The sequence below is a fragment of the Lagenorhynchus albirostris genome, chromosome 7, assembly GCF_949774975.1.
Source record: "Lagenorhynchus albirostris chromosome 7, mLagAlb1.1, whole genome shotgun sequence".
Classification (NCBI taxonomy): Eukaryota; Metazoa; Chordata; class Mammalia; order Artiodactyla; family Delphinidae; genus Lagenorhynchus; species Lagenorhynchus albirostris.
Genome location: NC_083101.1, coordinates 83,070,888 through 83,095,770, shown reverse-complemented (window position 1 = coordinate 83,095,770; position 24,883 = coordinate 83,070,888). Strand labels below are relative to the sequence as shown.

At 40.1% G+C, this 24,883-nt stretch overlaps 1 protein-coding gene across 5 annotated transcripts in view; it reads right to left on the bottom strand.

The window, feature by feature from the left end:
• Positions 1-24,883, bottom strand: part of NTRK2 (neurotrophic receptor tyrosine kinase 2) — a 376,063-nt gene that overhangs the window by 332,402 nt on the left and 18,778 nt on the right. For all 5 annotated transcript variants that reach the window (XM_060155345.1, XM_060155346.1, XM_060155347.1 and 2 more), the window contains exons 2-5: positions 14,052-14,126; positions 13,866-13,937; positions 9,387-9,455; positions 6,467-6,621 (exon numbers count right to left, since the gene is read on the bottom strand). In XM_060155345.1, the coding sequence (XP_060011328.1) occupies positions 6,467-6,621; positions 9,387-9,455; positions 13,866-13,937; positions 14,052-14,126 (371 nt within the window). The remainder of the gene's footprint in view (positions 1-6,466; positions 6,622-9,386; positions 9,456-13,865; positions 13,938-14,051; positions 14,127-24,883) is intronic.

Sequence of the window (24,883 nt, the reverse complement as noted above, 5' to 3'; positions counted from 1 at the left end):
TTTATACATGGAGTATTAATACAGCATTTCATTTTAATCTTCTGTGAATGCTAACAAAATAGAATTACTATCCTATTTTCCTAGTTTAAAACAAAAGAAGGAGTATGTACAAATATGCTAAACAGACATGCATACTACAAATTATAGTGGAAACCAAAAGTAAATCTTAAAAATAAATCATTCAAATCAGTTTACCTCAAGGAAACAGGCCTCTCCTCCTGGGCACCTGTGAACCGACCTTTCCCAACATAAATAATATTTTGTCAATGTGTTGTAAGGAGGCTTTACACTAAAAGTTTGAAGGTTGGAAAAATGGAAAATTGAAATTGCCATTATCAATAAAGAAACCAAGGGCAAAGTTGATTTCAATCCATGGGACCATTAAGAGTGTTTTATATAGTAACTACACTCAACCCTCAACTGAATTACCATCTTATCTTCACTGTGGGGCTAGCATGTTCTACGGTAGCTAGTTACCAGTAAAATGGGTTGAGGGATTGTTTTGATTTGACCCAAAAGAATACTGCCTTTTAAATATATTTGTTGTCTGCTTAGAACAGAGCATATCATCCACTATTAACACTTCCTGAAGAAACTCTCTTCCAGAGATTTAAATCATAATTATAGTACAAAAAAATTAAAGTATAAAGTACACTGTTCTTTAATAATGCCATCCAGCCAGGGGAAAAGATTGAAAGGTTTGTACTGCAAACCTAACTACTGAAGATCAACCAAATGTACAGGAATTAAGTACAAGAATTTAGAATATACAATGTTATAAATAATGTCATTGAAAAACACTAAAAGAAGTAGCAGGAACACTTTTATCTGGAGTGATAAATCAGCACAATCTGGAAAAATAACTATTCTTCACTAACACTTGTGTAATTCAGTTTCTGTCTTCAGAACCACTGCTCATAGCACCCCTTTTTTTCTGATTAATGTGGAAATTTTACATGAATATGTTTTGTTGCCTGGTAATTAACAAAGTTTTTCTAAGGTTAAAAAGGACCTGGTGGAGAAACAGACCACAACATGTTTCACAGCATGAATAAATTTACAGTAATTCACAGCAGGAGGGGCTGTTAGAAAAATATTGTGAGACATTTTGACTGTGCTGTTAATGGGATCGGGAATGGCACAGTTAAACTTCCCAGCCCTGCCTACCATGCTCGCTCAATCGCTAACGGCAGAGGAAAAAGAAGCAAGGAGATTCTTTCAAAATGCAATGATGACAGACATTTCAAAGGGAACTACGAAGTGCTAAAATACGGAATAATTTGGCTAGAGTAATATAAATGTTTCAGTTATTTTTACTTAACTGAAATATCTGCACCATTATATCAAAAATCTGTTTCAATCTGATCATTAATATAATGTGGATCATGCATTTATTAACTGATCAATTCAGCAAACATTAATCAAATGACTGTTATGTTCAGGGGATACATCAGGCACCATGGAGGAGATATTTTTGCTTATAAAATGTAGAGAATTTGTTCATCATATAATGCTTACATGATGAAATACTAAAAGAGGAATTTTTTAAAGAAAGCCCACCTCATAAAGGAATGAAATCCCAATAGCTCTTTTTTATGGAAATTAAAATATTACCAGTTGCAAACCAAATACAATGGCCGTAGTTACTGGCAAATTGTTGGGTTTACAGTGATGAAATACACAAGACCATACTCTTATGAGTTACTTTTTGAGTTAGCTAACAAGCTTTATAAAGAAAAAAAAAAAAAGTGGAAGTACAATGAACTCCGTGAATCTGTGACTTAAACACAACAGGTATATTTTAAAAGTTTGCTGAGGGTGAGACCTAAAAGAAAAGCCAACTGACCGTGAATCCATGTTTTAAACAAGACATCTAACTTGAAGACTTGGGGATATTATCCAACTTCTCCAACATGGAATTTCAGAGACAGAATTTAAATTCAACAATGTAGCATAATTTACTGCTCAATCTGCCTAACTTCTCTTAAAGAACCAAAGTTGGGAAACCATCAAGAGGAAAATTAATACATGACTAAGACCCAAACTGAAGGCTCCCCCTCTCATCTCAAATCTCTAGAAATTAGGTTCATTTTTTAAAAAATCCAGAACCACGTTGGAAAATCAGAAGGTATAACTGTTGGTGGATAAGAACAATGAGAAACTCCTGAACAAGAGAAAGTGGGGAAATTAAATGAAAGAAAAACAGCACAGTTCCCAACAGACACATGAGTATGTGCCACACAAAACAGGGAAGCTGCTGGGCTGACCTGAGACTAGGGGTGGACGGCAGGGCAGAGTGGGGCCTCCCCTCCACTAAGCCACCGGGTCACTGGTTAAGAAAACAAGTAGAAGCACAGAGGAATAAACTTTCCACATCCTACCTTTGCCCTCCCACCTCAGGCACAGCATCCAACAACTGCTGCAGCTGCCCCCAAGTAGAAGCAATGAGTGTGGGAAGTTTACAGGAGAAAGTCAGTCATGCTAGGTACCCTAGAGATATGGTGAACCCCAGTATGGAAAAGCGTATTTCAGTCACTAAAAAAAAAAAGGTCACTAGAGATTTCAGAAATTAAAAATCAATTGGCAGAAGGGAAAATTCAGTAGCTGGAGAAATAGCTGAAGGGCAAAGTAGTGAGTAAACAATTCTCCCATTATGCAGCACAAAAGGACAAGCAGATGGAAAGTATTACAGGAAGGGTGAGAGGTATGGAGAGAGGAGCCTGAAGTGTAAATAACCATCTAAATAAATTAGAAAATTCTTCCAGAACTGAAGATGTGAACACTCATATTGAAAAGGTTCACTGCATGTCAAACAAAATAAAATTTTAAGCATGCACACATGCCTAGTTACAGTGTAGTAAAATTTAAGAATAACATGGATAAGAAGAAAATCCTAAAAGCTTCTAGAGAAAAAGAAAAGCATAGGTTACCTATCAAGAAATAAGCATCAGACTGGCCTCGGGCTTCTCATCAGCAACAATGAACACACAGAGAACGTGGTATAATATCTGCAAAATTCTAAGAGGAAGTTATCTGGAGTCTAGAATTTTACACTCAGCCAATTCCAATGAGAAGAAAAAATACAGGCTGCTTTTGCACTGGGCAAGAACGTGAATTTTATTTTTTTAATTTCTCTGAAAGAAATATTAGAAGATATACTCCAGCAAAAAGAAAAACCACTCCAAGAGGAAGTAGTGGAATACAAAAATCAACGATATAAAAAGAAACAGTAAATCCTCAAAAACATCAAGTAACAGTCTAAAAATAAAATCTCATTACTTGAATTAGCTCTATGTGTGTTAAATAAATTTAATTAATTAATTTTAAAAAGTAAATAAATAAAAAATAAAATCTCAGATGATAACAATCAGAGAAGGGAGGAGAAAGTAAAGGGAAGTAAAAGTATCTTTTTTAATCTTGTTGGGGGTTCTTTCTAGATACTTACAGAAAATATGTTTAAATATGTGTGGTAAATATTTTGGCACTGGGCTTCCCTGGTGGCACAGTGGTTGAGAACCTGCCTGCTAATGCAGGGGACACGGGTTCGAGCCCTGGTCTGGGAGGATCCCACATGCTGCGGAGCAACTAGTCCCGTGAGCCACAACTACTGAGCCTGCGCGTCTGGAGCCTGTGCTCCGCAACGAGAGGCCGCGATAGTGAGAGGCCCGTGCACTGCAATGAAGAGTGGCCCCTGCTTGCCACAACTAGAGATAGCTCTCGCACAGAAACGAAGACCCAACACAGCAAAAATAAAAATAAAATTAGTAAAATCCTACCCCCAACATCTTCTTAAAAAAAAAAATTTTGGCACTGTGTATTTACAAACAGAGAAACATAATTTATAACTTTCGAAAAATTAAGAAAAAATAAAACAAAGAACACTGTCAGTGGAAGAAAAGGAAGGAAAAGGAATAACCTTGTAGAAAAATAGACAAAAGGTATAAATAGGCCATTCAAGGAAGAATAATCACAATGTCTAATAAACATAGAAGATACTCAATAGCAACCAGGAAAGTGCAAACTAAAAAGCAATGACATACCATGTTTTAGAGATACAAAAAATAAGAAGTTTGCTAATATCAAGGTATACTTTGCTGGGGTGGCTATAAATTGGTACAACCACTTTTTAATGTGCAAACCATATTAACCAAAAATTCTGCTTCCCGCTATGTACTCTAGAAAAATCTTTGCATCTGTATGTATGTACAAAGATCATGTATAAGGAGGCTGGTTGAAACACTTTTGTAGTAAAATGGGAAAAGCCCATCAATATGGAAGATTTAACATAATCAAGATATATTCTACCATGAATAACACACAATGATTAAAAAGATAGGATAGATCGATGGCTTCTGACCTGAAATGGTCACAAACAAGTAAAGATAAGCTTTATGTGTAAATGTAGAAATCATTTTTGCAACAAAATGTATCAATAGTATGTGTGCAATTATAAATAAGTAAAAAACACTGGGAAAGAAAATAAAAATTAGCAGAGAAAGAACAAGACAGTTTAAGAACACAAAAAAGTAAGTCTATCAGTTCACCTTTTCTAATGTTGCTTTCTGAAAAGCATTGCTGACCCTGAAATTACCATAAATGTAATCATTCAATCCTAATCAATCAAACACATGCCCTCTGACAGTGGATTCAAAGCCTCACTCTCATACACACAATTCATTGACAAATTCGTAGGAAACAAATTTTAAAACACTGAAAATTGACAAAGTGGTCAGGAAAAATTAGAACCAGCTCACTCCTACCCCTCCCCTGCTCCAGTCACAGCGGTCTATCAACAGCACATTAGGTGGGTACATTACAGGAATGCTGTCAAGACAATATGGCCAAAAATTAAAATTAAAAAAAAAAGAGAATTGGTTTCAGGCAAGGGCAAAGCAGACGTCTATTAAGAGGCCTTTTGTGAAATCAGAGCAGGAGTCAGATGCTTTCTCTTTTTTCCTCTCAGTGGTTGCTGAAACAATGTGGCCACACAGCCATGGGGATCTGGGAGCTGGCCAAGCAGCCAGGTGACTCAACATTGAATTTCTTGTCCCTCTGGGCAATTTCTCTCAGCGGTACAAATTTATACCAGAACAGAGAACAGTTATCCTCTTATCAATCAGGAAAAGATAGATATTAAAAAAATTTTTTTAATACTGGCTAATAATGAAAGTCAAGGGAAGCTGACAAGGGAACAAAGCTTAATTCCCCCATTATGAAACCAAAGGGCTCTCGTTACAACAAAAATCTGTGGGAAGAGTAACTGCTGTCTTCTAAGACCCTGCAGGGGAAGAAACAAACACTTATCACTCCTTTATTACACTCTCATTAAAAACGAGCAGCAGCTAGGGGGGCTTCCCTGGTGGCGCAGTGGTTGAGAGTCCGCCTGCCGATGCAGGGGATACGGGTTTGTGCCCCGGTCAGGGAAGATCCCACATGCCGCGGAGCGGCTGTGCCCGTGAGCCACGGCCGCTGAGCCTGCGCGTCCGGAGCCTGTGCTCCGCAACGGGAGAGGCCACAACAGTGAGAGACCTACGTACCGCAAAAAAAAAAAAAAAAAAAAGAGCAGCAGCTATATTTTCCTTAAATAAAAATTGACTCCAAACAACAGGATCCTCTGAAAACAAAGATCTGGAAGTTTATGGTTAATATACAGATTCCTCTCGGGCAAGAACCAGGTGCTATGTGGCTTTCTGCTGTGTCACCAGCCACTAGGCGAGAAGATCACATTTAATTGTTAACTGATTAACTGGTTGACTGATTAAAATTTCAACTCAGGAATAATATGCATATGTGGGTACTGCAGAGGCATGTCCCAAGAGCCCTTAGCAGTAAAATCCTAACCAGAATGCTTGGATTTTCCCTTCTTGTAAACACACTGGCATTCACAGAGCTGTAATTTTATCATATGATGCCCTTTTAAATTCTGGAGATTGTAAACCCAGAAATGGGGGAAAGCAAGTCAAAGGGCGGATTTGTGGTGCCCCATCAAGATACACTGACATCCGGCAACAAGACAAGTGTAAGGGAATGTTCTGGATTGAGCTGCATGTTCTTGTGCTGCCAGGACACTTGATCCCCCTGAGATCCTTCCTCTGCATGGCCTAGGTGCCAACCAAGTATATCTGTGGCCAGTGAAGTACCACACTCTCAGCCAGTACTTTTTGGATGAATAGTTGGATGGATGAACAAACGAACAAAGAAACAAAGGAATAAACAGTGTATTTTTTTCTCTGTGCACTTTAAAGTCAACCATTCAGAATTAATATTCTACTGGCAAAGAACACTCAGCAAAGTTTCTCCCAGCTGATTTCTCTACACTGCACACGAAAGTGGCCCAACTCGGTGGAGATATCAACAGCATACATATAAAATCCAGGTAGTGGTAACCTTCCCAGACTCTCTACCACATCAAAGGAATTAGAATAATTAATAGCAAGTAGAACTTATTGATTTAAAAGTAAATTACCACAATGGGATATCTGCAGGTTTGCCAGGGAAATATTCTTGCTGTTTTCATCGAGGCAGTACAAGTCCTGAGTTTCTGGACTGGGTTTAGTCTCCTGAAGAGTCTTAATCCACATAATGTCGCAGGAGCATGTAAATGGGTTGCCCACCAGGATCCTACATGGAACAAAAATGAAATCCAGTCAGCCTTCTCTTTTTCAGTTTTAGCTACAGAAGTGTTTATGAAGCACTAACAGCATTATGAATTTCTTCTAGCCGGCTATCTTTGGAAGTCACACCCATCTTTATAGCATAACGGTACTTATTATTCATTCATTTACCTGATACTTACTGATCTTCTGCTATGTGCAAACACCCCTGTAGAGGCTAAAGGATGCAAAGTGATGTGAGACCTTTCGGACCCATAGGGAAACAAGGTAGGAACAGAAATAACTATAATATAGGATAGAAAAAGATGTCTCAAAAGATGGGGGAAAATAAGATACCGTAACAAATTTATCACAGATATTACACAGTTATGAAGATCTTAAGTGAAGAAGCCAATGTTAAGTTTTCAGGAACACTAACATACTTATGTCTAACCAGGCTAGAGATTCAAGTGTTATCACTTAATAAGTTCGAACTTCAATAGAGTGCAGAGCAATTTCATCCGAATTGAAAACGAGACTGTGAATACAAGGCTAAGACTAAAGCGTGAGAGCCAGGAGGGTGCACTCCCAGCTTTCCAAATGACGCAACCACAGTTCAGTTTGACTGATGCAAGAAAGCTGGAGTGAATGTGAGAGACAGAACCTGGAAGGGAGCTCTTAGACCTCCTTCACACACACACACACACACACACACACACACACACACACACACACACGCCAAGCTCAGGGTTTCCGAGAGCAAGTGCAACCGAGGTCCAGACTGAGCTACTTAGCCCGTTGTGGGAGTGTCTGCAAAGAGAAAGTCACTATTCAGCCATGCTGCCTGGACTCCTGTGGCCTGTGATTGGTCAAGGAGGAAGTAGTCAAGAGGAAAATAAAAACCACAAGAAAAAAAAAATCTTTAAATGCTTATTTATAACACTCAGTGGCCTGTTTAAAATGACTTCCATTTATGGCAATGAGCCTTTAAATGAGGCCATTTAAAATCATTACATAGGCTCTGCCTGGCATTAACCACAATACTTAAGATTTCCATGAGGACAGGACCTGGGCTTTGCAACATCATTTACTCCTGTGGTTTTCTGGTTGGGTTCTAACAATCTCAGGGAATCCCTGGAGACTTTTCCACGAGTTTCCTTGGAGAAAATGTGGTCCTGGCAGACTCGTTTAATTTGTGTCTGCTTGATTGCCTCCAAATATCCCTCCAACACCAAAATAAGAGTTGAGACTACTAGGTATGGAATATAATGCAGATGATATCCACAATGTTTAAACTCCAACTAATCCAAGAGGTTTCCTGGTGTTCTGAGTCCATGAAAAACTAAGAAATCTTTTTTGAAAGCAGGTATGACTGAATCCACAGAAGAGATAAAGAAGCAAAGGGATCTTGAGCTACAAAGACAGCAACGTTCGTCTGACCACACGGCACGGGCAGACAGCTGGCTTCTTCCTCTCACACACTTCCTCTCACACACAAACTCCTTTTGCAGCGATTGTTAGAGCACGTTGTACTTAATGTGTTCAGGCTTCTACCGCTCCCCCTGGATAGCAGAGTCCTGGAGTACAGATACCGTTCTCCTTATATCCCTATGGCCTAGTGCCATGTTAGTTTGATTTGCAACAGGTACACAATTAACATTTGTGGAATGAATTAATTAAATATGCTGCAGGGGTGGTATTGAGACATGTGAATTTGAAATCAGAACTCTAATTTTTAACCCATCAAGAAAATTCTCTGCAATGATGCTCAAAATTTTTACACTGAGTAGCCTACTTTATTGCACATAACTTCCTTAAGTTTTTTATGCGTATCCCTGGGTTAGAAAGCCAGCGCTTCAACTCCCTGAATTAAGTCTCTCCCAAAAGAATTGCCACCATGTAACTCTCATGACTACCTATTAACTTGTTATCACACTACTAGTGGCATCTTCTAATCTGCACGATTTCCTTGTGAATAGGGGTGGACCCTACAACTCAGGCAACAGATAGTTTTAGCAAAAGCTATTGCCTGGTATTCAAAGGCCTTGTCCATCTGGGCCCACCTCTGACACACAGAGCCTGTGCTTTAAGGTTCTTTGGGTACCTGACCCATAGGAATGTCAACAGTTTATATTTGCTTCACGGTGATAACACAAGAATTAAGCACACTTGGAAATGCTGGCTATTAGTAATCGATACATTTCAATATCTTCCCTATCATTTTTCAGCCAAGGGATTTGGGGATAAGGATAAATCCTGAATGCAGTGGCAGACCTAGAAGGAAATCTCACAAGGATGGTCGGGTAGGGAGAGGACTGCCTCTCCTCAAATGTTCACTAAGGGAGCGCAGGCACTGTCGTCGGGGTATAAACTGACGAGTTTTGTCCATTGCTGTTTCTCCTTGAATGGGTTTGCTTTCCATTAGTGCCTGGACAGAACAAGGACCAAACAGATGCTATGAGACATGTTGCCGCCTTTTTCACACAAAACCCTCATCTTTTTCTCATATTCCCTCCTTTAGAAAACAAGTCTTTTATGTAAAAACAACATTTAAACTCATTATAAATGATATATTACTACTGAGATTTCTTTTCTTTTCTTTTCTTTTTTTTTTTACTGCTGAATCATGTTTTCATGGAGGAATAAAAGAACAAATGACCAAAATTTAAGAAGTCATTTTTCATGAGTTTTGATATAAAAATAGACCTGCAGCATCACTTATTTTAAAAAATACGTGATTACACTTTCCTTTGGAAATTTTTTCCCCAAATGCCATACAAAATCATTACTTACAGCTCAGACAAGTCAAGGTGACGAAAATGTTTCCTAGACAATACCGTCAGTTTATTTCTGGTAAAATTGCTGAAAGGAATCAAAAACATTAAATGTGAATTACAAGTGTACATTTCAGGAATAAAGTATTCAAATAGAGTTTTTTTCAAAATATAATTTTATGTGATCATGGTTCATGCCGTACTTTAGATCCAGTAATCTCTTTCTTTCACGTAAAGTAATAACTCAGTTTTCCCTGCCTCTCCTATAATTCTTGCTCGAGAGTGGGGTTGAGGGGGCATAATTTTCGTAATGGTTATTTTGAATCTCTTTTTTACCCAAAATTTTCTTTTTCATATTCAGAGCCAAGTTATATACCTCCTAGAGATATCTGATCTACTGAACAATTAATAGGGAAATTAAATTAAACTAAGTTAAATTTAAACCATAAACTCACTAGGGGAAAAGATACTTTAAAACTAAAAAGCATCATGAATATTTTGAAATTACACGACACACAAAACTCTGAATATTAACTGAATTTAACACATCCTAATAGGAAAGATAACACCTATTGATTGATAAACTCTGCTGAGATTGTTTATATATGACTTCCAAATAACTAGATAAATTCGTGATGAGAATAACAACAAAATATCAGATAAAAATATGTCAAATTTTATCTGGAAATATTCTAGCAACATATCATTTTAAGATGTGGACCAACCAGACAATGAAAAGATGTCCTATTTGTGACTGAAAAATAATAATGAATTTACTGATGTGTTCCAAATATGTAGTTTTATTCAAGGGAATGGGAGTTTCGGTTTCCAATGATCAGTGCCATGAGACCTTGAGCTGGGAAATTCAGACCCTTAATCCTGGCAGCTGACTCGCTCTGTGAATTTGTTTACCGGTCAAATTTATTTAAAGCGTGTGCAGTGCTTGGTCCCCTAGACGTGTGTTCCATGAGTCACATGAATGTAAAACAAACATCAAATTTTACAAAACAGCTGAGCCCTCAACAGTTTGCCATGAGCCTTTCAGTATCTGATTCCCGTTCAGGAAGGTGAGCACCGGTCTGAGAGTCAGGTAAATACGGGAAATCTGCGGCGACAGCAATCCTGGCCTCACTGAGGCTAGTCTATTGCGTCTGTCTCACCAAATCGTGGGCTGAAGTCTGCTGGTCTGTCTGGCCAGTCTCTTTCACAGAAGGGCTAAAGACCAGGGGGAGCTAATACGTGAACTAAGACTAGTCAGCTGATGGATAAAGAAAATGCCACTTTAGCATCTCATCAATGAAGAAGGCACACGGCCACTCCCAGCTTAATTCTATATTGAGATTTCCTCTCATCCAAACCCCCATCTACAAGAGGGTGCCCTCTTCCTTCTACGCTGGCATCTTCTCTCCTCACGCTGAGTGTAAAGTGCTCACCCACGTGAAAAAATAATCCAGCAGGAAGTTGTAAAATGTGCCCACATAAATCTTTTCTTTTGGAACGTGAATTAAGAATGGGTTTCACTGCAGTATAATACACTGACAAGTCACTCTGCCTGTCTTCACCAGAGCCTGTGAGGCACAAATGTTTTCATCTCCATCAGAAATCCCCATCCTTCTGAAGGAAAAAAAAACAAAAACAGAAACAAAAACCCTATTCTTCCTCCCAAGAAGAAAGAGGAGCGAGGAGGCAAAGAAAGAGGACACACTCATTGTCAAGGTTCCAGGTCGGCTAGCAAGGCCGGCACCGGGGCAGCTGCCCTGTCAGGCTGCTAGCAGCACAGCCCAGAGCAGGGTTACACGCCAAAGAACAAGATGAGTTTTATGAACCATACTTACTATTGGGTCCAAAAGCCAAATGGGAGGAGGAGGGAAGGAAAAAAAAATCAACAATCCTCTTACTGTTTGATTATAGAACTTTTGCAAAGGAGCTAATTAGCACCTCTGCAAAGTCCCTGGAAAACACAAATACTGGCTTTTCTCACAGTTTCTGGGTTCTCAGGGGCCGGGCAGGAATTAAAGGCACCAAGAAATAAACTCAGGGACCAGTCCTAGGGGCTCTGGACAGTCAGCATGGGAAGCTCAATATGCACAGGTTAGGGGAGGAATGATGAAAGTGACAGACAGGGTCCAGTCTGAATTCCGCTAAAACCCAAAGTGAAACAGATGCTCTTGTGTACATTTTTATTTTATTGGAGAAACTCAGAGAGATAATCATTATATCCCAAGGGTACAGAGAAACAGCCTCTCATACACATTTCTTTATCAGCTCCCTTGTAGCCATGGTGCTGATGTTCAACTAAAGATGCCGTTTACTAAGTGCGGAAATCAGGGAGAACATGCCAGCACCTTCAGTCATAAGCAGAAGTTGAGACCCAGGTCTGGAAAGGCAGACAACTGACTTAATTTCCTCCTCCTTGCCATTCCCTAGAGCCAACTGCTTAATTTAATTTCTATTTTGGCGATTAGGAGCCTCTTTCATCACGTGAATATCTGAAGCTTACTGACATTGTAACTTCTTTCTAACTGTCTGAATATTAGCCTGACTTCCTACTGGCTTACCATTTGACAATGGTTACAAATACCAGTAATTTTTGCGGTCTGATCAGTAACTGGGCTTCCCAACTATTGGCTTTTAAAGAAGCTGTATAAGATACGTCCATCTCCTTGGTTTCCTATTTTCAAATGACACCTCTTTGGGAGACTGGGACTAATATTTGGCTTTATGTAAGTATGTACAGCACACAGAATACCATTAAAATTATTCTACTGTAAATCAGCCTGAAAAAAATACAAAAGGTGGCTTTGGTTTTCATATAAATAACTTGGAACAAGGAAAGTAGGGAAAATATAAGAGGCATAGCAAAGTCATAAAAAGGTCTATTTCTAAAACAATTAACCATAGCCCACTATATAGATCACTACGTTAGGGGAAGTGATGTAGTAAAACAACCAGTAAAACGTGGTCGTTGAGTAATTCAGGTCCGCAGTCAGCAGTAATGAAAATACCAGAATGGAACCACTGAGGTCATTAATTACACTTAAGTGATTGCATTAGAGCATTTTGCCTTTTTCTTGTGTCCAACTTCTCTCTTGTTTATGCTAGCAAGGCCTACGCGAGACATCAGAATTTGTGCAGGCAAACCAACTACAGAGATGTTGCCAAAAAGCCTCTACATGAAATGTGTTAATAAAGTTCCTTGGAGTTTTGTCACCTTTTTGCCAAAAGTTTTATATCTTAATTCTACTGACTTTATTTTTCAATTGACTTCCTCATTAATGCCACCTATGAAATATGAAGTCATTGTACTGGCTTGATGAAATTAAGGTTTTTCATAAGATCCACAGATCTGCATAGAGTGTCCAGGCAATCTGCTCGAAGAGAATGATTTCTTTTACAAACTGGCCTGGAAATCAGTCAGGGAACAGTTCTCCCCAAGAAAAAGAAAGAGGACAAATGTTACGAGAAGGGCTGATTCTCTCATTATATGGAAAACACACTTTATTTTCTGTCCTCTTACTAAAAGAACATAGCCAGGAGTGAGCCCTGAGTCTGCCACTTTCCATCTGTGGACCTGAGTCTGATTCTGCACTTATGAAATGGGAATCAAGAAGATCCTCCCTACCAACTGTCAGAAAAATCAAGTGAGATCAACCACGTGAGAGTTCTGTATGTAGATCGTAGTCTATGAAACACATAAGGTATTGTTGCAGAGCATCTGCAAAGCACAGAAGGGCCAATGAATGCAGGCAACCTTCCTGCCACAGAAATCCCTACTGAAAACTCGGGGTGGAAGGCGCCCATCAGAGCTTAAGGGTGATCCTCTGTTTCATGAAGAAACGTCTCAGGAAGGCCACACCTTACTGACCAGCTGCCATCATCTAAGAAGATTTAGCAGCAAACAACCTAAGAGCTCCCACTGTCCGTATTTCCATTTGACTTCAGTTGATATCACCCTGACTTCGGTGGAAGCATTTGCTATTGTAACAGTTGCCTGAACCTCTGGCATGTTCCATGATTGAGTTTTCTCCGCTTCCATCAATCATGACACATAGCTTTTGGGAAAAGAAGGTTCAAAAGAGGATCTGTTGGGGGAGGAAGAGCATTAGCAATTTTTAGTTCCCTAAAAAGGCCAAGGCCAAGTCAGTTTCTTTCAATTCCACTAGTTTGATGTCTTCCAGGGAACATGTCATGATTCCAAGGAAAAGAATCGAGGACGCTGTACCAGGACATAGTTTTCACATCAGACTCCTTGCTGTTGGCCTATTGCTCTGTCCAAGATGGAAATGGCCCAGAAATTCATGAAAGGGAATAAGCAGGCTGTTCTAAGTACCCCTCTAAAGCTATTCAGAAATCAAAGCTAATGCTTCTAAGCTATTGTCAAAGCTACACTAACTTTTTAAGAGGAGGTTTAGAGCTGGAGAAGAAGGAAAAATAAACAGAGGGGGAAAATATTGAATAAGTTGGGTCCTGGGAAGCAAAAGAATCAACCTTTACTTACATGTGCTGTAAGTTGCTGTTTTTCAGAAATGCTTTATGAGCTACAAATTTCAATCCGGAATCCACAATGGTCCTAAGAAAACACATAATTGCATGTATGTTAGAGCTAACAGACGACTGTCCCTCTGACGGTAACAGAGCATAAGAAAAAGTTCTGAGATAAGGTATGGAAGCCCTGAGTACTCACAGGTTTTTCAGTCCCACATAAGCTTCAATATCATCTTCGTTGATGATTTCTAATCTTTTCTGATTTGCAATGTAACTGCAAAAAAAAGCAGAGTGCAAACTAGTAACTCAGAATTCAGGCAGTCCATAAAAAAATGGGTAATTTCCATCCAACCTCACCAGGCTGCTCAAGGCAATCCCTCCCCACCCACCTAGCCCCACCATTTATTTTAAATACAGCAAGGGCAGCAAAACCAAATGAGACTGAGGAGAAACCATGGTTGAGCAGGTTGCATTGTCAATGACAGGATCACCAGGTTTCATTTTCTTTTCTTAAACTTTTATTACTCTTTCAACTAACAAGTTCAGTTTGCCCCTCCACTCAAGGTATCCCCTGTGTATAGAGGTGAAAATAACTTGGAAATGCATCTACTACCTCTCAAAAGCATTTCACCCTTATGGTGACAGCCACAGGGAAGCTGGCATCACCACACAGAGGACAAAACACATCTTTCCTCACATTCCAAGAGAAGCAGTCACTCCCTCCTTTTACCTCCTGAAACACTGAAGAAGATTCCCCTCCCCCTTTCTCTCTCTCCCTCCCTCCCTTCCTTCCAACTCTCTCTTTTCCTGGCCCAGGATCCCCTCGTTCTGCTTTTGTCAGTAATAAAACCAATTTTTCCTTTCAGGAACCACAGCTCACAAGCCCCACATTGCCCTAGTGCGCTCTCTACAGAAATCTCCTCTTCCCCGTTCACCAAACCCTCAAATACAGGAGTAAACTGGTAACTCTGGCTGCGTGAAGAGTTCTATCCCCTGGATCATGAGGACTGGCTTAGAAATGTGCCTGTGACCTCAACTAGATTAATGAGAAGCTTCCCTTAAATTGAAACATGAATGCCATGACAGAGTCTCTCTTTCTCCGGGATTATAGCTGAAAGATTACATAGGCCTGGGGCTTCTATGAGAAATATTTCCGGCACAAGGAAAGAGAATGTCCAAGTATGCAGTCAGCACACAGGAGGAAAGAGAGCTAAGAGATATAAAGAGAGACAGAACCCTGAAAATGTTACTTGAGCTTTTGGATCCAATCATCTCTGAGGTTAGCTGTCACTAACAGAAGTTTGATCTGAATTTCTGTCACTTGCAACCAATAAAATCCCTGGTAACACAAACACAAAGCTATCAAACCTACTACCATGGAATTTCCCTGTGCTACAGTTATCTGCGTATCTGTCTATTCACTTTTCTTGATCACGATCTCTTTTTGAAGACAGCTGGATCCTGCTTTATAATTCTTAACATGCACCACAGCATCTAGCAAAGAACCTTGCACAATGTAGGTCTTCAAGGATGATGGATGGATGGATGGATGGATGGATGGATGGATGGATGGGCAACACTTGGAGTTCCAAAGGCACTCCAGGAAGTTGTATTAGGATGGATTTTCCCCCTTCTTCTTCAAAAAATTTAAGATACATAACATTCCAATTAAGACACTGAAAACAAATACGTAGCTCTACTGTTAACAACATGAATTAAAATGAAAACAATAGTAACCAATGAGGGAGGAGATACAGCATCTACAGATTCCTTCTACCCAATCCAAAAGAAGGAAAAAAAATAGATGTCAAAATACATGGTAAGTATTGGGGCACCCATTTTTAGAAAATATATTTTAGAAATAAAGCAAAATAAGTAAATGCTCTGAGGGAACAAAATTACACCAAAGATAAATAATTTTAAAAGGACCCACATAAACATTGCCCCTGTTACATAAAAAAAAACGTCCAAGATAGAAGGGCATCTTCTGCTCAAAGATCTTGGTTCTCAAACAACAATTTTCAACGTTAAGAGTTTTTACGAAATGTTTCAAAATTATCACACATTTTTCCAAGATTTTCAATCCACTAACATTTTCAGTAGAAACCACAGTGATCTCCCTCTTCTAAATTGTCTCCCAATAAGAGCTGCATTCAAGAGGGCCCTACATTTTAATGCTTTTTTTCATGCAACTGGCAGAAAAAAGGACAAATAACATGGGCAAGGTTTCCTCTGGGGTCACAACCAGAATTCCTGAGAAGCTTGTTCACTGCTTACAGCTGCGCTAGCATGGTGGCTGTCACTGTTCTGAAACTGTCTGAGAGATTCTCCAGCTCTCTTTGCTGGCTCATCACTGCATCCTCCATGCTTATGACAGGGGCCTGACACTCAGGAGGTATTTAGTCAATGTCTGTGGCACAAGGCATTTATTTTTAACTTTTTATTTAGTTATTTATGCCCTTTATTTTATTGGTATTTCATTTTTGTCAGATTTTTAATTTATAAACTCTCCTATTGTATTCAATAAAATACAGCAAGCTAACATAAATAAAAATGAAAGGCATAATAGAAAGAAGAGCCAGGGCAGAGACATCAGTGGAGCTAGGAATTGGGTTTAAAATGCTGGGAAAGGGCCACAAGCATAATTGTAAGCTTTCCAGTGACCACTGCCCCTGAAAAGAAGGAAAGGGGGATACATTTAGCCAGTGGTAACTTCACAGTGTTCATGAGGTGAAAATAAGTCAGATATTAAGCAAAGCGTACCTGTTCTTGAATCTAAGACCAGACAAAAGATTTTGTTGAAAACCATCAAAAGAACCATGTGAAAGTATTAAAAATGGTCATTAAAGAATGTTCTTCCACTGTGAAGGCAGGGATGCCCTGGATAAAGAATGAATTTTTCTCCTGGTCAAAATGGAAAAAAGCAACAGAAGAGCTGGATTAAAAGGTCAGCAATTGCCCCTCTAGATGCCAAGAATTCCCTTTCATAAGTTACCATCTGCAGAAAGGCCCACAACATAGCCGTGGGCTATAAATTGCTCATGAAATCTACCCCTTAAGAAACGCTCCTTAGACACCATTAAGTGAGGAATCATAGGGTTAGAATGGGAGCCAGTAAAGTTAATAACAAACAATTCACAAAGGAGAAACCTCAACGACCCAGGAACATATGAAAATCTGCTCACCCCTCAAGGAATATGAAATGCAAACCAAAGTCACATGGACTTACCATTTCTCTGCCACTAGCTGGACAAAATGTTTAAAATCTGACAATATTAAAGCATTGCTAAGGATGTGGGGTATTTCTCTTATATTGTTGGAGGGAGTCTAAATTGGCACAAGCACTTTGGAGAGTAATTTGCCAGCATCCTGGAAAATTATACATCACACGCTTTACAGAGTCCAGCAATTCCATTTCTAGGTTTTCACCTGAGAGAAATGCTCACTCCTGCACACGAGGAGACATATACAAGAACATTCATGGTAACACAGTCAGAATAAAAATCTGGTGCATGGAGAGTGTCCATCAGTTAAGAAAGAGAATAAAATGAGGCGTGTTAAATAACTACAGTAGATTGAACCAGATCTTTATATCTGAGCAGAAAGAAATACTCATGCTAAGTGAGAAAGAAAAATAAGCAAAATTTCAAACTGATATGTACATATCATATAAAACAACTGATGTGAACTTTTAAAGAGACAGAAAACAATACCACATAGTGTTCATAGTCAAGGATAGTTGTAAAGTACAAAAGGAAGATTGCAAGGAAAGTCACCTTGGGAAAGGAGACGGATCTGCATCAGGGATAAAGAAACTGAAACTGTTAAACTGTTTTATTAAACTACTAAACTATTTCTTTTCTTAAAAGAGAAAAGCCTTTGTAACAAAAAAGACAAAAATGTTAAAGTGTCAGTTCTGAATATATGCACCTGAAGTTATTGTTATATCATTACATTTTTATGAATTTTTTAAATGTATGAAGAAAAAAGAGAGAAGGAAGGAAGGAAGGGAAGGAAGGAGGGAGGGGAGGGAGGAAGGGGGGAAAAAAAGAGGGAGAGCCAAAAAAAGCCGCAAAGGAAAAGACCACAGGGAAGCTGGACCCCAGGGCTTCTCAGTTACTAGGTGACCAAACACACCAGGGCTCAAGTCCTTGCTTCCTTGGACCACCCAAAAGCAAACAGTCTGAAAGCCTTCTGATCCCTGCCCCAGAGACCCTGGACGGGACCAAGAAGACTAAGGAGCATGCTGGGCCGCCCCCTACTGGTGACTTCCACGTGCCTCCAGAAGGACCTTGGCAACACCAGGTCTTTCGAGCTCTGCCATCTCATCACTGCCAGTGATCAGAAAAGCAGCAGCTGCAGAGACCAACCCAGGGTTAGGAAGGAGAGAGGAAAGGCCAGGCCAGGCCAGACAGCTGAAAGATGTGTGGACAGGCAATGCGGTAGGCTCTCCCCCAGAAAACTGTTCCCTGTCACTCCAGTCAAAGTGCTGGCCAGCTCTGAGGGCTCTTTACTAAGTCAAGCTTTGCTTAATAGAATCCCCAAGAAGGGTCCCACTCCCACTGAAGCAGTGGAAAGGACAAGCATTTTGGTACAGACCTTTCTCTCCATGACAGCCCCTAACTCCTCTGACCCAAGCCCACTGATCTGGAAAGCTTAGGCCCCAGGGGCTTTAAGGCACAAGCCCTCCCCCTAGAGCCCATGCCCCAGTGCTCACACGAGTTCAGCCAAACTTTCGAGCTTCTGCCCTTCCAACCTTAAGAGTTTCTCTCCCTTACCTCCTTGGCCTCCAGGTCCCTCAGGCCCACCCCTCCATCTGCAATCTGTGTGGAATCATTCTCGGCCTTCGACCATCCTGTTTTGCCCAAATATGCCTTCTTCCTTTCTAAAAGCCATCTATAGTACTCTTTCTTGGGCCTCACATTATGAGGGTTGTTTTTTATTGTTGTTATTTACTTTTACTACATCCCAAGACTACTGTCTTCTGCCCTTAAAGTTGGAACTTCTCAATGAATTCACCTAAAACTCTTCTGGGTCCCTACAATATCTGAGATGCTGCTTGATTCACAGGCAACATCAAAAAGCCTTTTTCCAATCAAAACATTTTTATTCCATCAGTTGGCAAGCATTTCTTTAGCATTTATTCTCCTTCTTAACTTTATAATTAAGAATCAGAGGGGATGGAGGTACTCTTTGTACCCATCATTGTATTTTTGTACTAATATACCTAACTCTCCTGCTGAACTGTTAACTCCTCTGATGGAAGAGTGTTATTCATCAAACTGCACGTCCATTTCCGAACACAGAGCTGATGCTCATAGAACACTGGCTGACTTAAAGCATCAATCTGACCCACAGATCCTCCACTGGAGTTTTTGTTGTCTCACTGGAGAGACCAGACATATACACACTATAGACACTAAATGAAGATTGTGGTAACAGAACATAACTTCATTTGTCACATAGAAAACAAGGAAAAAAAGTAACGACCATAACAGAGGAAGACAGCCAATTCTGAAGCAAAATTTGTCCAATCTAGAAAGCAAACTTAGATCACAAGCATACAACACAGTCAAACCAAACACTCATTTATTTTTCGTAAATGATGAAAACTAATTGCCCTCGGAATATGAGCATTCATTTGCCATCTCAGTTTCAGAAATGTTAAGGCTAGAAAGAATCTTCAGATCCAGCTCTTCTTGACCTTGAGGGGTTGATGCTCCTGAAGGTCAGTGCTCACTGCCACGGTATTTGATGAGCAAAAGGGAGAAGTTTCCAAGCAGAGGTCAAGTACGTGCACTGCGAGGGTACAGTGGAAGGAATTACAAGATATCACTGGGCAGTGAAGGTTTCCATGAGGTCAGGCTTTGAAGGGTGCCCAGAAAGTCAACAGATAAAAAATGTGAACATAAGCAAAGTCCACACTATTTGCCATTTTATTTTGTGTTGTCACCAAAGCTTTTCCATTCTCAACATGACATCCAGGGCCTTCATTATGACATTCTCTTGAGGGTAAAGAATTTCCTTTCCTTAGGCTTACCAAAAAGCCCGTAGGTGGCTTTTTGGGGGAAAAAAAAGAACAGATAATTTTAGGAAAAATTCACGGAAACATTTTTGAATTACAGGTTCCTAGAAAGGATACTCATCTCATTTGAAAAGATTTCACATTGGCTTGAACAACCTATCAAATAATTCCTCCGGGCAATCTTTCCAAGTAACAAAGAGTGGTTTCTAATGCATCTTTTCTTCCTGTGTATTAGCTTAACAGCAGGCTTGCTCCAAAGTAAAATTTCCCTTTACCTTAGGCTTTATTACCTGACCTGTAGGTTGACGATATATCAAAAAGAAATGGAAAGAGTCGTGAGTATTTCTAATGGTTGCTCTTCAAAATGGAATTGCTTCCCACTACCCTGGCTACCCTCACCTCACCCACCACATAAATAAATAATTAAGCTAATAAAAGTAGATAGAACTCAAATGTCACAAGAGGTTGTGATACGTGCTCAGGCTTACAGCCATGGAGTGAGGCATTTCGGCTCCGACAGGATCCTCTCTGCCATAAGATTTCCATCACGGGGAAGAGAATAATCCATTTTTTAAAATGTGTCCTTGTTCCCTGAGTCCGTAACCAGGTAGCTTCAGTTGCTCAGCAAAATGCTAAGAAAGAGTTTTGAAAAGCAGTCCCTGATGGGCCGAAGCAGGATTCAAAAGAAGAATCTCTCAATCTATCCCTCCATTCCTAAGAGAGGGTCCACCACCCCACCTGTGACGACGTGAACGCAGAGAACACCAAATAAGTGGGCTCAGAACCTGAATTCCAGCACCAGCCTACGAGCACAGGCTGATTAGCTGCAGCACCTCCATCTTCTTTTGGCCACGGGAATAGAAGCAGCCCCAGTAATTTCCTTTTAGAGAGTGCTGTGTGCCAGGCACTGAGGTACCCAGGGGGTGTCTCCCTTAACCCGACAAAGCTACCAGGAGAGCACTATGATTGCTTCCACTTTTTGGAAGAGGTAACTGAGGCCCAACCTTGCTAGGTCATATCCCCAGGATTACATAACTGCCAAAACAGGATTTGAACCCAAATCTACCTGCCTCTGAATTCTGAGCTCATACCCACTCTACTGCCCCACCAGGACCCTGGACTTAGGAGTCCTGCACCTACAATGAAGAATACTTTCTAACATTTCTGCAAAATGCATCTTGACAAATAATCACAGCCTGAAAACAATAGTAATGAAAAGGAATGAGGACATTTTACAGGCTGCTCTCATGCGTTATACCTACAGAGGTAACAGGAAATAAATAAAATATCTTCTCAGATCCTTACACAATGCCAAGCTCTGAGAACTGCAGCTCCCCACAATGCCAAGCTCTGAGAACCGCAGCTTCCTAGAATAGCCTAAATTCCTTGGGAACTCAAGAATTCAAGTGCCTGTGGAGAGGGTGTGGACAAAACGGAACCCTCCTACACTGTTGGGGAAAATGTAAATTGGTGCAGCCACTATGGAAAAGAGTATGGAGGTTCCTTAAAAAACTAAAAATACAGCTCCCATATGATCCTGCAATCCCACTTCTGGGCATACATCCAGAAAAGACAAAAGATCTAATTCCAAAAGATACATGCACCCCAATGTTCATAGTGGCACTATTTACAACAGCCAAGACATGGAAACAACCTAAGTGTCCATCGACAGATGAATGGATAAAGATGTTTTATAATACAAATGATGTATTGTACATATAAAACAGAAACAGACTCATAGACATAGAAGACAAACTTATGGTTACCAAAAGGGAATGGGGGGAGGGATAAATTGGGAGTAGGGGATTAACAGATGCACACTACCATATATAAAATAGATAAACAACAGGAATTTGCTGTATAGCACAGGGAACTATACTCAATATCTTGTAAGAAACTATAATGGAAAAGAATTGGAAAAAAAGAATACACGTATATACATACATATATATATATATATATAACCAAATCACTTTGCTGTACATCTGAAACTAACAAAATATTGTAAATCAACTATACTTCAATTAAAAAAAAAAGGAATTCAAGTGCCTGGAAAATAATAAGTGGTGTAAAGTGAGGGATAAACACACTCCGCTAGCTTCACCTCTTCCCAGTTATGTGACCTTGGGCAAGTCCCTACACCTCGGTTTCCTCGTCTTAAAATGGGGTAGTAACAGTACCTGCCTCAGGGAGTTGCTGGAACAATAAGAGAACTGCCCTAGCCCATATGAGGACCACAGTCACCGCTGATTATTAACAGCAAGCAGCAGACTGGGGTTCAGGGACTGGCTTGGTCACTAACTAGCTGGTGAACTGAATCTCAGCCTGCCTCCAGGGCCCATGGGCATGGAACAGGAAATCTGGCCTGGAGAATGTCTCAGTTCCCATCAGCACTCAAATTATAAGAAAATTTCTGCAACATATTATGAAGAAAAAATTACACACTGAGTTTCTCTCTGAGTATTTATATAGCATCTTTCTCATCCACCTCTCTCAATGAGGTGGTGCCCAAAAAGAAACACTGCAATTTGTGACCAGAAAAATTAACTATGAAAAAACCCTTAGAGTTGGCTTTCTACCTAAAACGTATCAGTCTCCAGCAGAAAAAATGTAAGTTTAATTTGACTTAACTAAATAATAGCCTCCATGAAAATTTAGGATTTGACCCCAGCCTACAAATAATGTGACGTGTAAACCTTATACTGGAGGGTGAGCAGGGTGTCAATATATTTAAAATAAATAAATTTTCTTTTTAGCTGCTAACTTTTCAAAATGGGAAGATTTCCCGTTTTAAAAATCTGAATTTCCACATTCTCTTAAGAAGCCAGAAGGTCCTCCAAACTGGACTAGCATTTCTTCCTGGCAACAGTCAGGGCGAGCTGAGTAACATTGCTCCTGGGGGTCTGCAGCACATTTCCAGTTGGTCACATTCTGACCTCAGCTATTTCACTGGCTCATAGAAAGATTCTTATGACACCTGATCTAATTCTTGCTTGTAATTTCCTCTGAGACTTCAATGCTCCGACCTTTCTCCTACATTGGTATGTCATCTCCATGCACAGAGATCCCTAACAGAGATCCCTAAATGAGTTTGCTCAGATAAAATGACACAAAGACCACAATAAAAATACCTCCTTTTCTTAAAGCAGTTACTTCTACCTGTTCCAGAACCTTTAGAAGCTTCCTCTGTTTAGAAACAAACTAAAACTGACACAGACATAGCCAAGTATAATTTTATACTTGGTACAATGGTACAGAATCCCCAAGAGGAGCAAGGGATGTGTTTTTCCTGACAAAAAATTGTTTTCCTTCCCACTAATTTGTTTAATATTTTACATTAGGTTTCAGATCTTTCGATAGATCATAGTAACTTGCCATAGCAAATGGAAAGACAATTAACTAACCGTGTACCATGGCATGGTTTCGCCATATCAGATGAAGAACCCAGGATAGAAATGGTCCTGATATAGCACTGCCATCAAGAAAGAGGCTTAAGTGATGTTTGAGCCAAAATTTTATTTTGGACAGGTGTACTTTAACGTCAGTCAATATGAAACCACCAGAAATATGAGTCAGCTCACTGGGTCCCTCGGGGTACACTCTGCAGCTAATTTATCCTGGCAGGCCCACAAGGGGCCATCCCTCTCAAGGCTGGGGGCATCCCGGGAGCCTGAGAGGGCTTTTCCTCTGGCTGGGAAGCCGTCTGGTCACACCTGCTCCTAACAGCTTCTAGGCTAAAACCATCTCTGCTGTGCTCTGTGGGTGGATCTCTGCCGTCTCAATCAAGCATCTGTCCACATTCCGAGGCAGTCATAGCGCTACTTCCCCAGGCAAGCCTGGATCTGCAGCCTGCTGGTACCCCCACATCTCATCTCGTCCGCAGACAGGGTGGCTTCCACCTGGATGGGCACACAAGCCAGGCTGCTTGGTCTTTGTAAAAGGATGTCAGCCCCACCATCTGCTTGTCTGGCTTCCAAAGAGAATGGATCTGGCTTTAACCAGGAACAGAAATTAACATATTCCAGCTCTGGTCAGAGGGGACAACTTCATATCATCTGCAGTCCAGCTTCTAGCAAAGCCTGGCTCAGCAAAGGGTATGAGGGGATGGGCAACTAAGATCCTGCATTGTATGAGTTTTATAATTACAGCATCGGGAGATGAAATTCTTGGACCACGTTAGCGTCCTTGCAGAATTGTCATCCTTGTCACTTCCCCCAACTTTCACTGACTTTCTCAGTAGAAGAAAATGAAATCTACTTTCTGCATTTTTCATAAAAGCTGTGAATTACATCACTCATATTCTCTGCAAAAGAAACTCTTTTCAGAACAGAGTGCCAAACAAAGCTATGTTCCTGTGGAATTAGTAGGCATTCTCCTCCTTAATAATGAGCTTCTCTTTTCACTGCCAGGAAGTTGAGGACAAATGGTGTGCTCAATTACAGCAACTATGTCAACCGTTAGAGTTAGTTGGAGTTCTTGTCTCTTTTTTTTTTCTCACTCCTCCCTCTCATTTTTACCGTATTAACCTTATTGTGTAAAATAATTATCAGCAGTTATTCAAATACTAATGATAAATTGATGAACTGCGACATTTCTATACTCGTCCAATACAAATTATATGGCCATTACGATCAATATACTGGTATGATAGCATCATCTTACAGTTGTTTTCAAGAAATGAATTGGAAAACCATATTATCCACTATTTTTGTGTGTTTCAAAGTGTTTATAAAAAGTGAAATCTTGCAACTCCAATTGAACACAAAATTATCTTTTTTCCAAAAAAGTTTTTTCCTCTTTTCCCATTATTTCAGGTCAGTCAACGTTTCGTTGATGAAAAGCGAAGAAAAACTTCCAATGATTAGCCCAGGACTTAAGAATTCTAAGAAGCATTCAAGTCAGCACAAATCACAGCAGAACACACTTTTGAAAGCTCTTGGCCTCCAATCGGGCCAAATCATTCCATAGCAAGAGAATTTTTGGAACTAATATTTCTGCTCCAACTT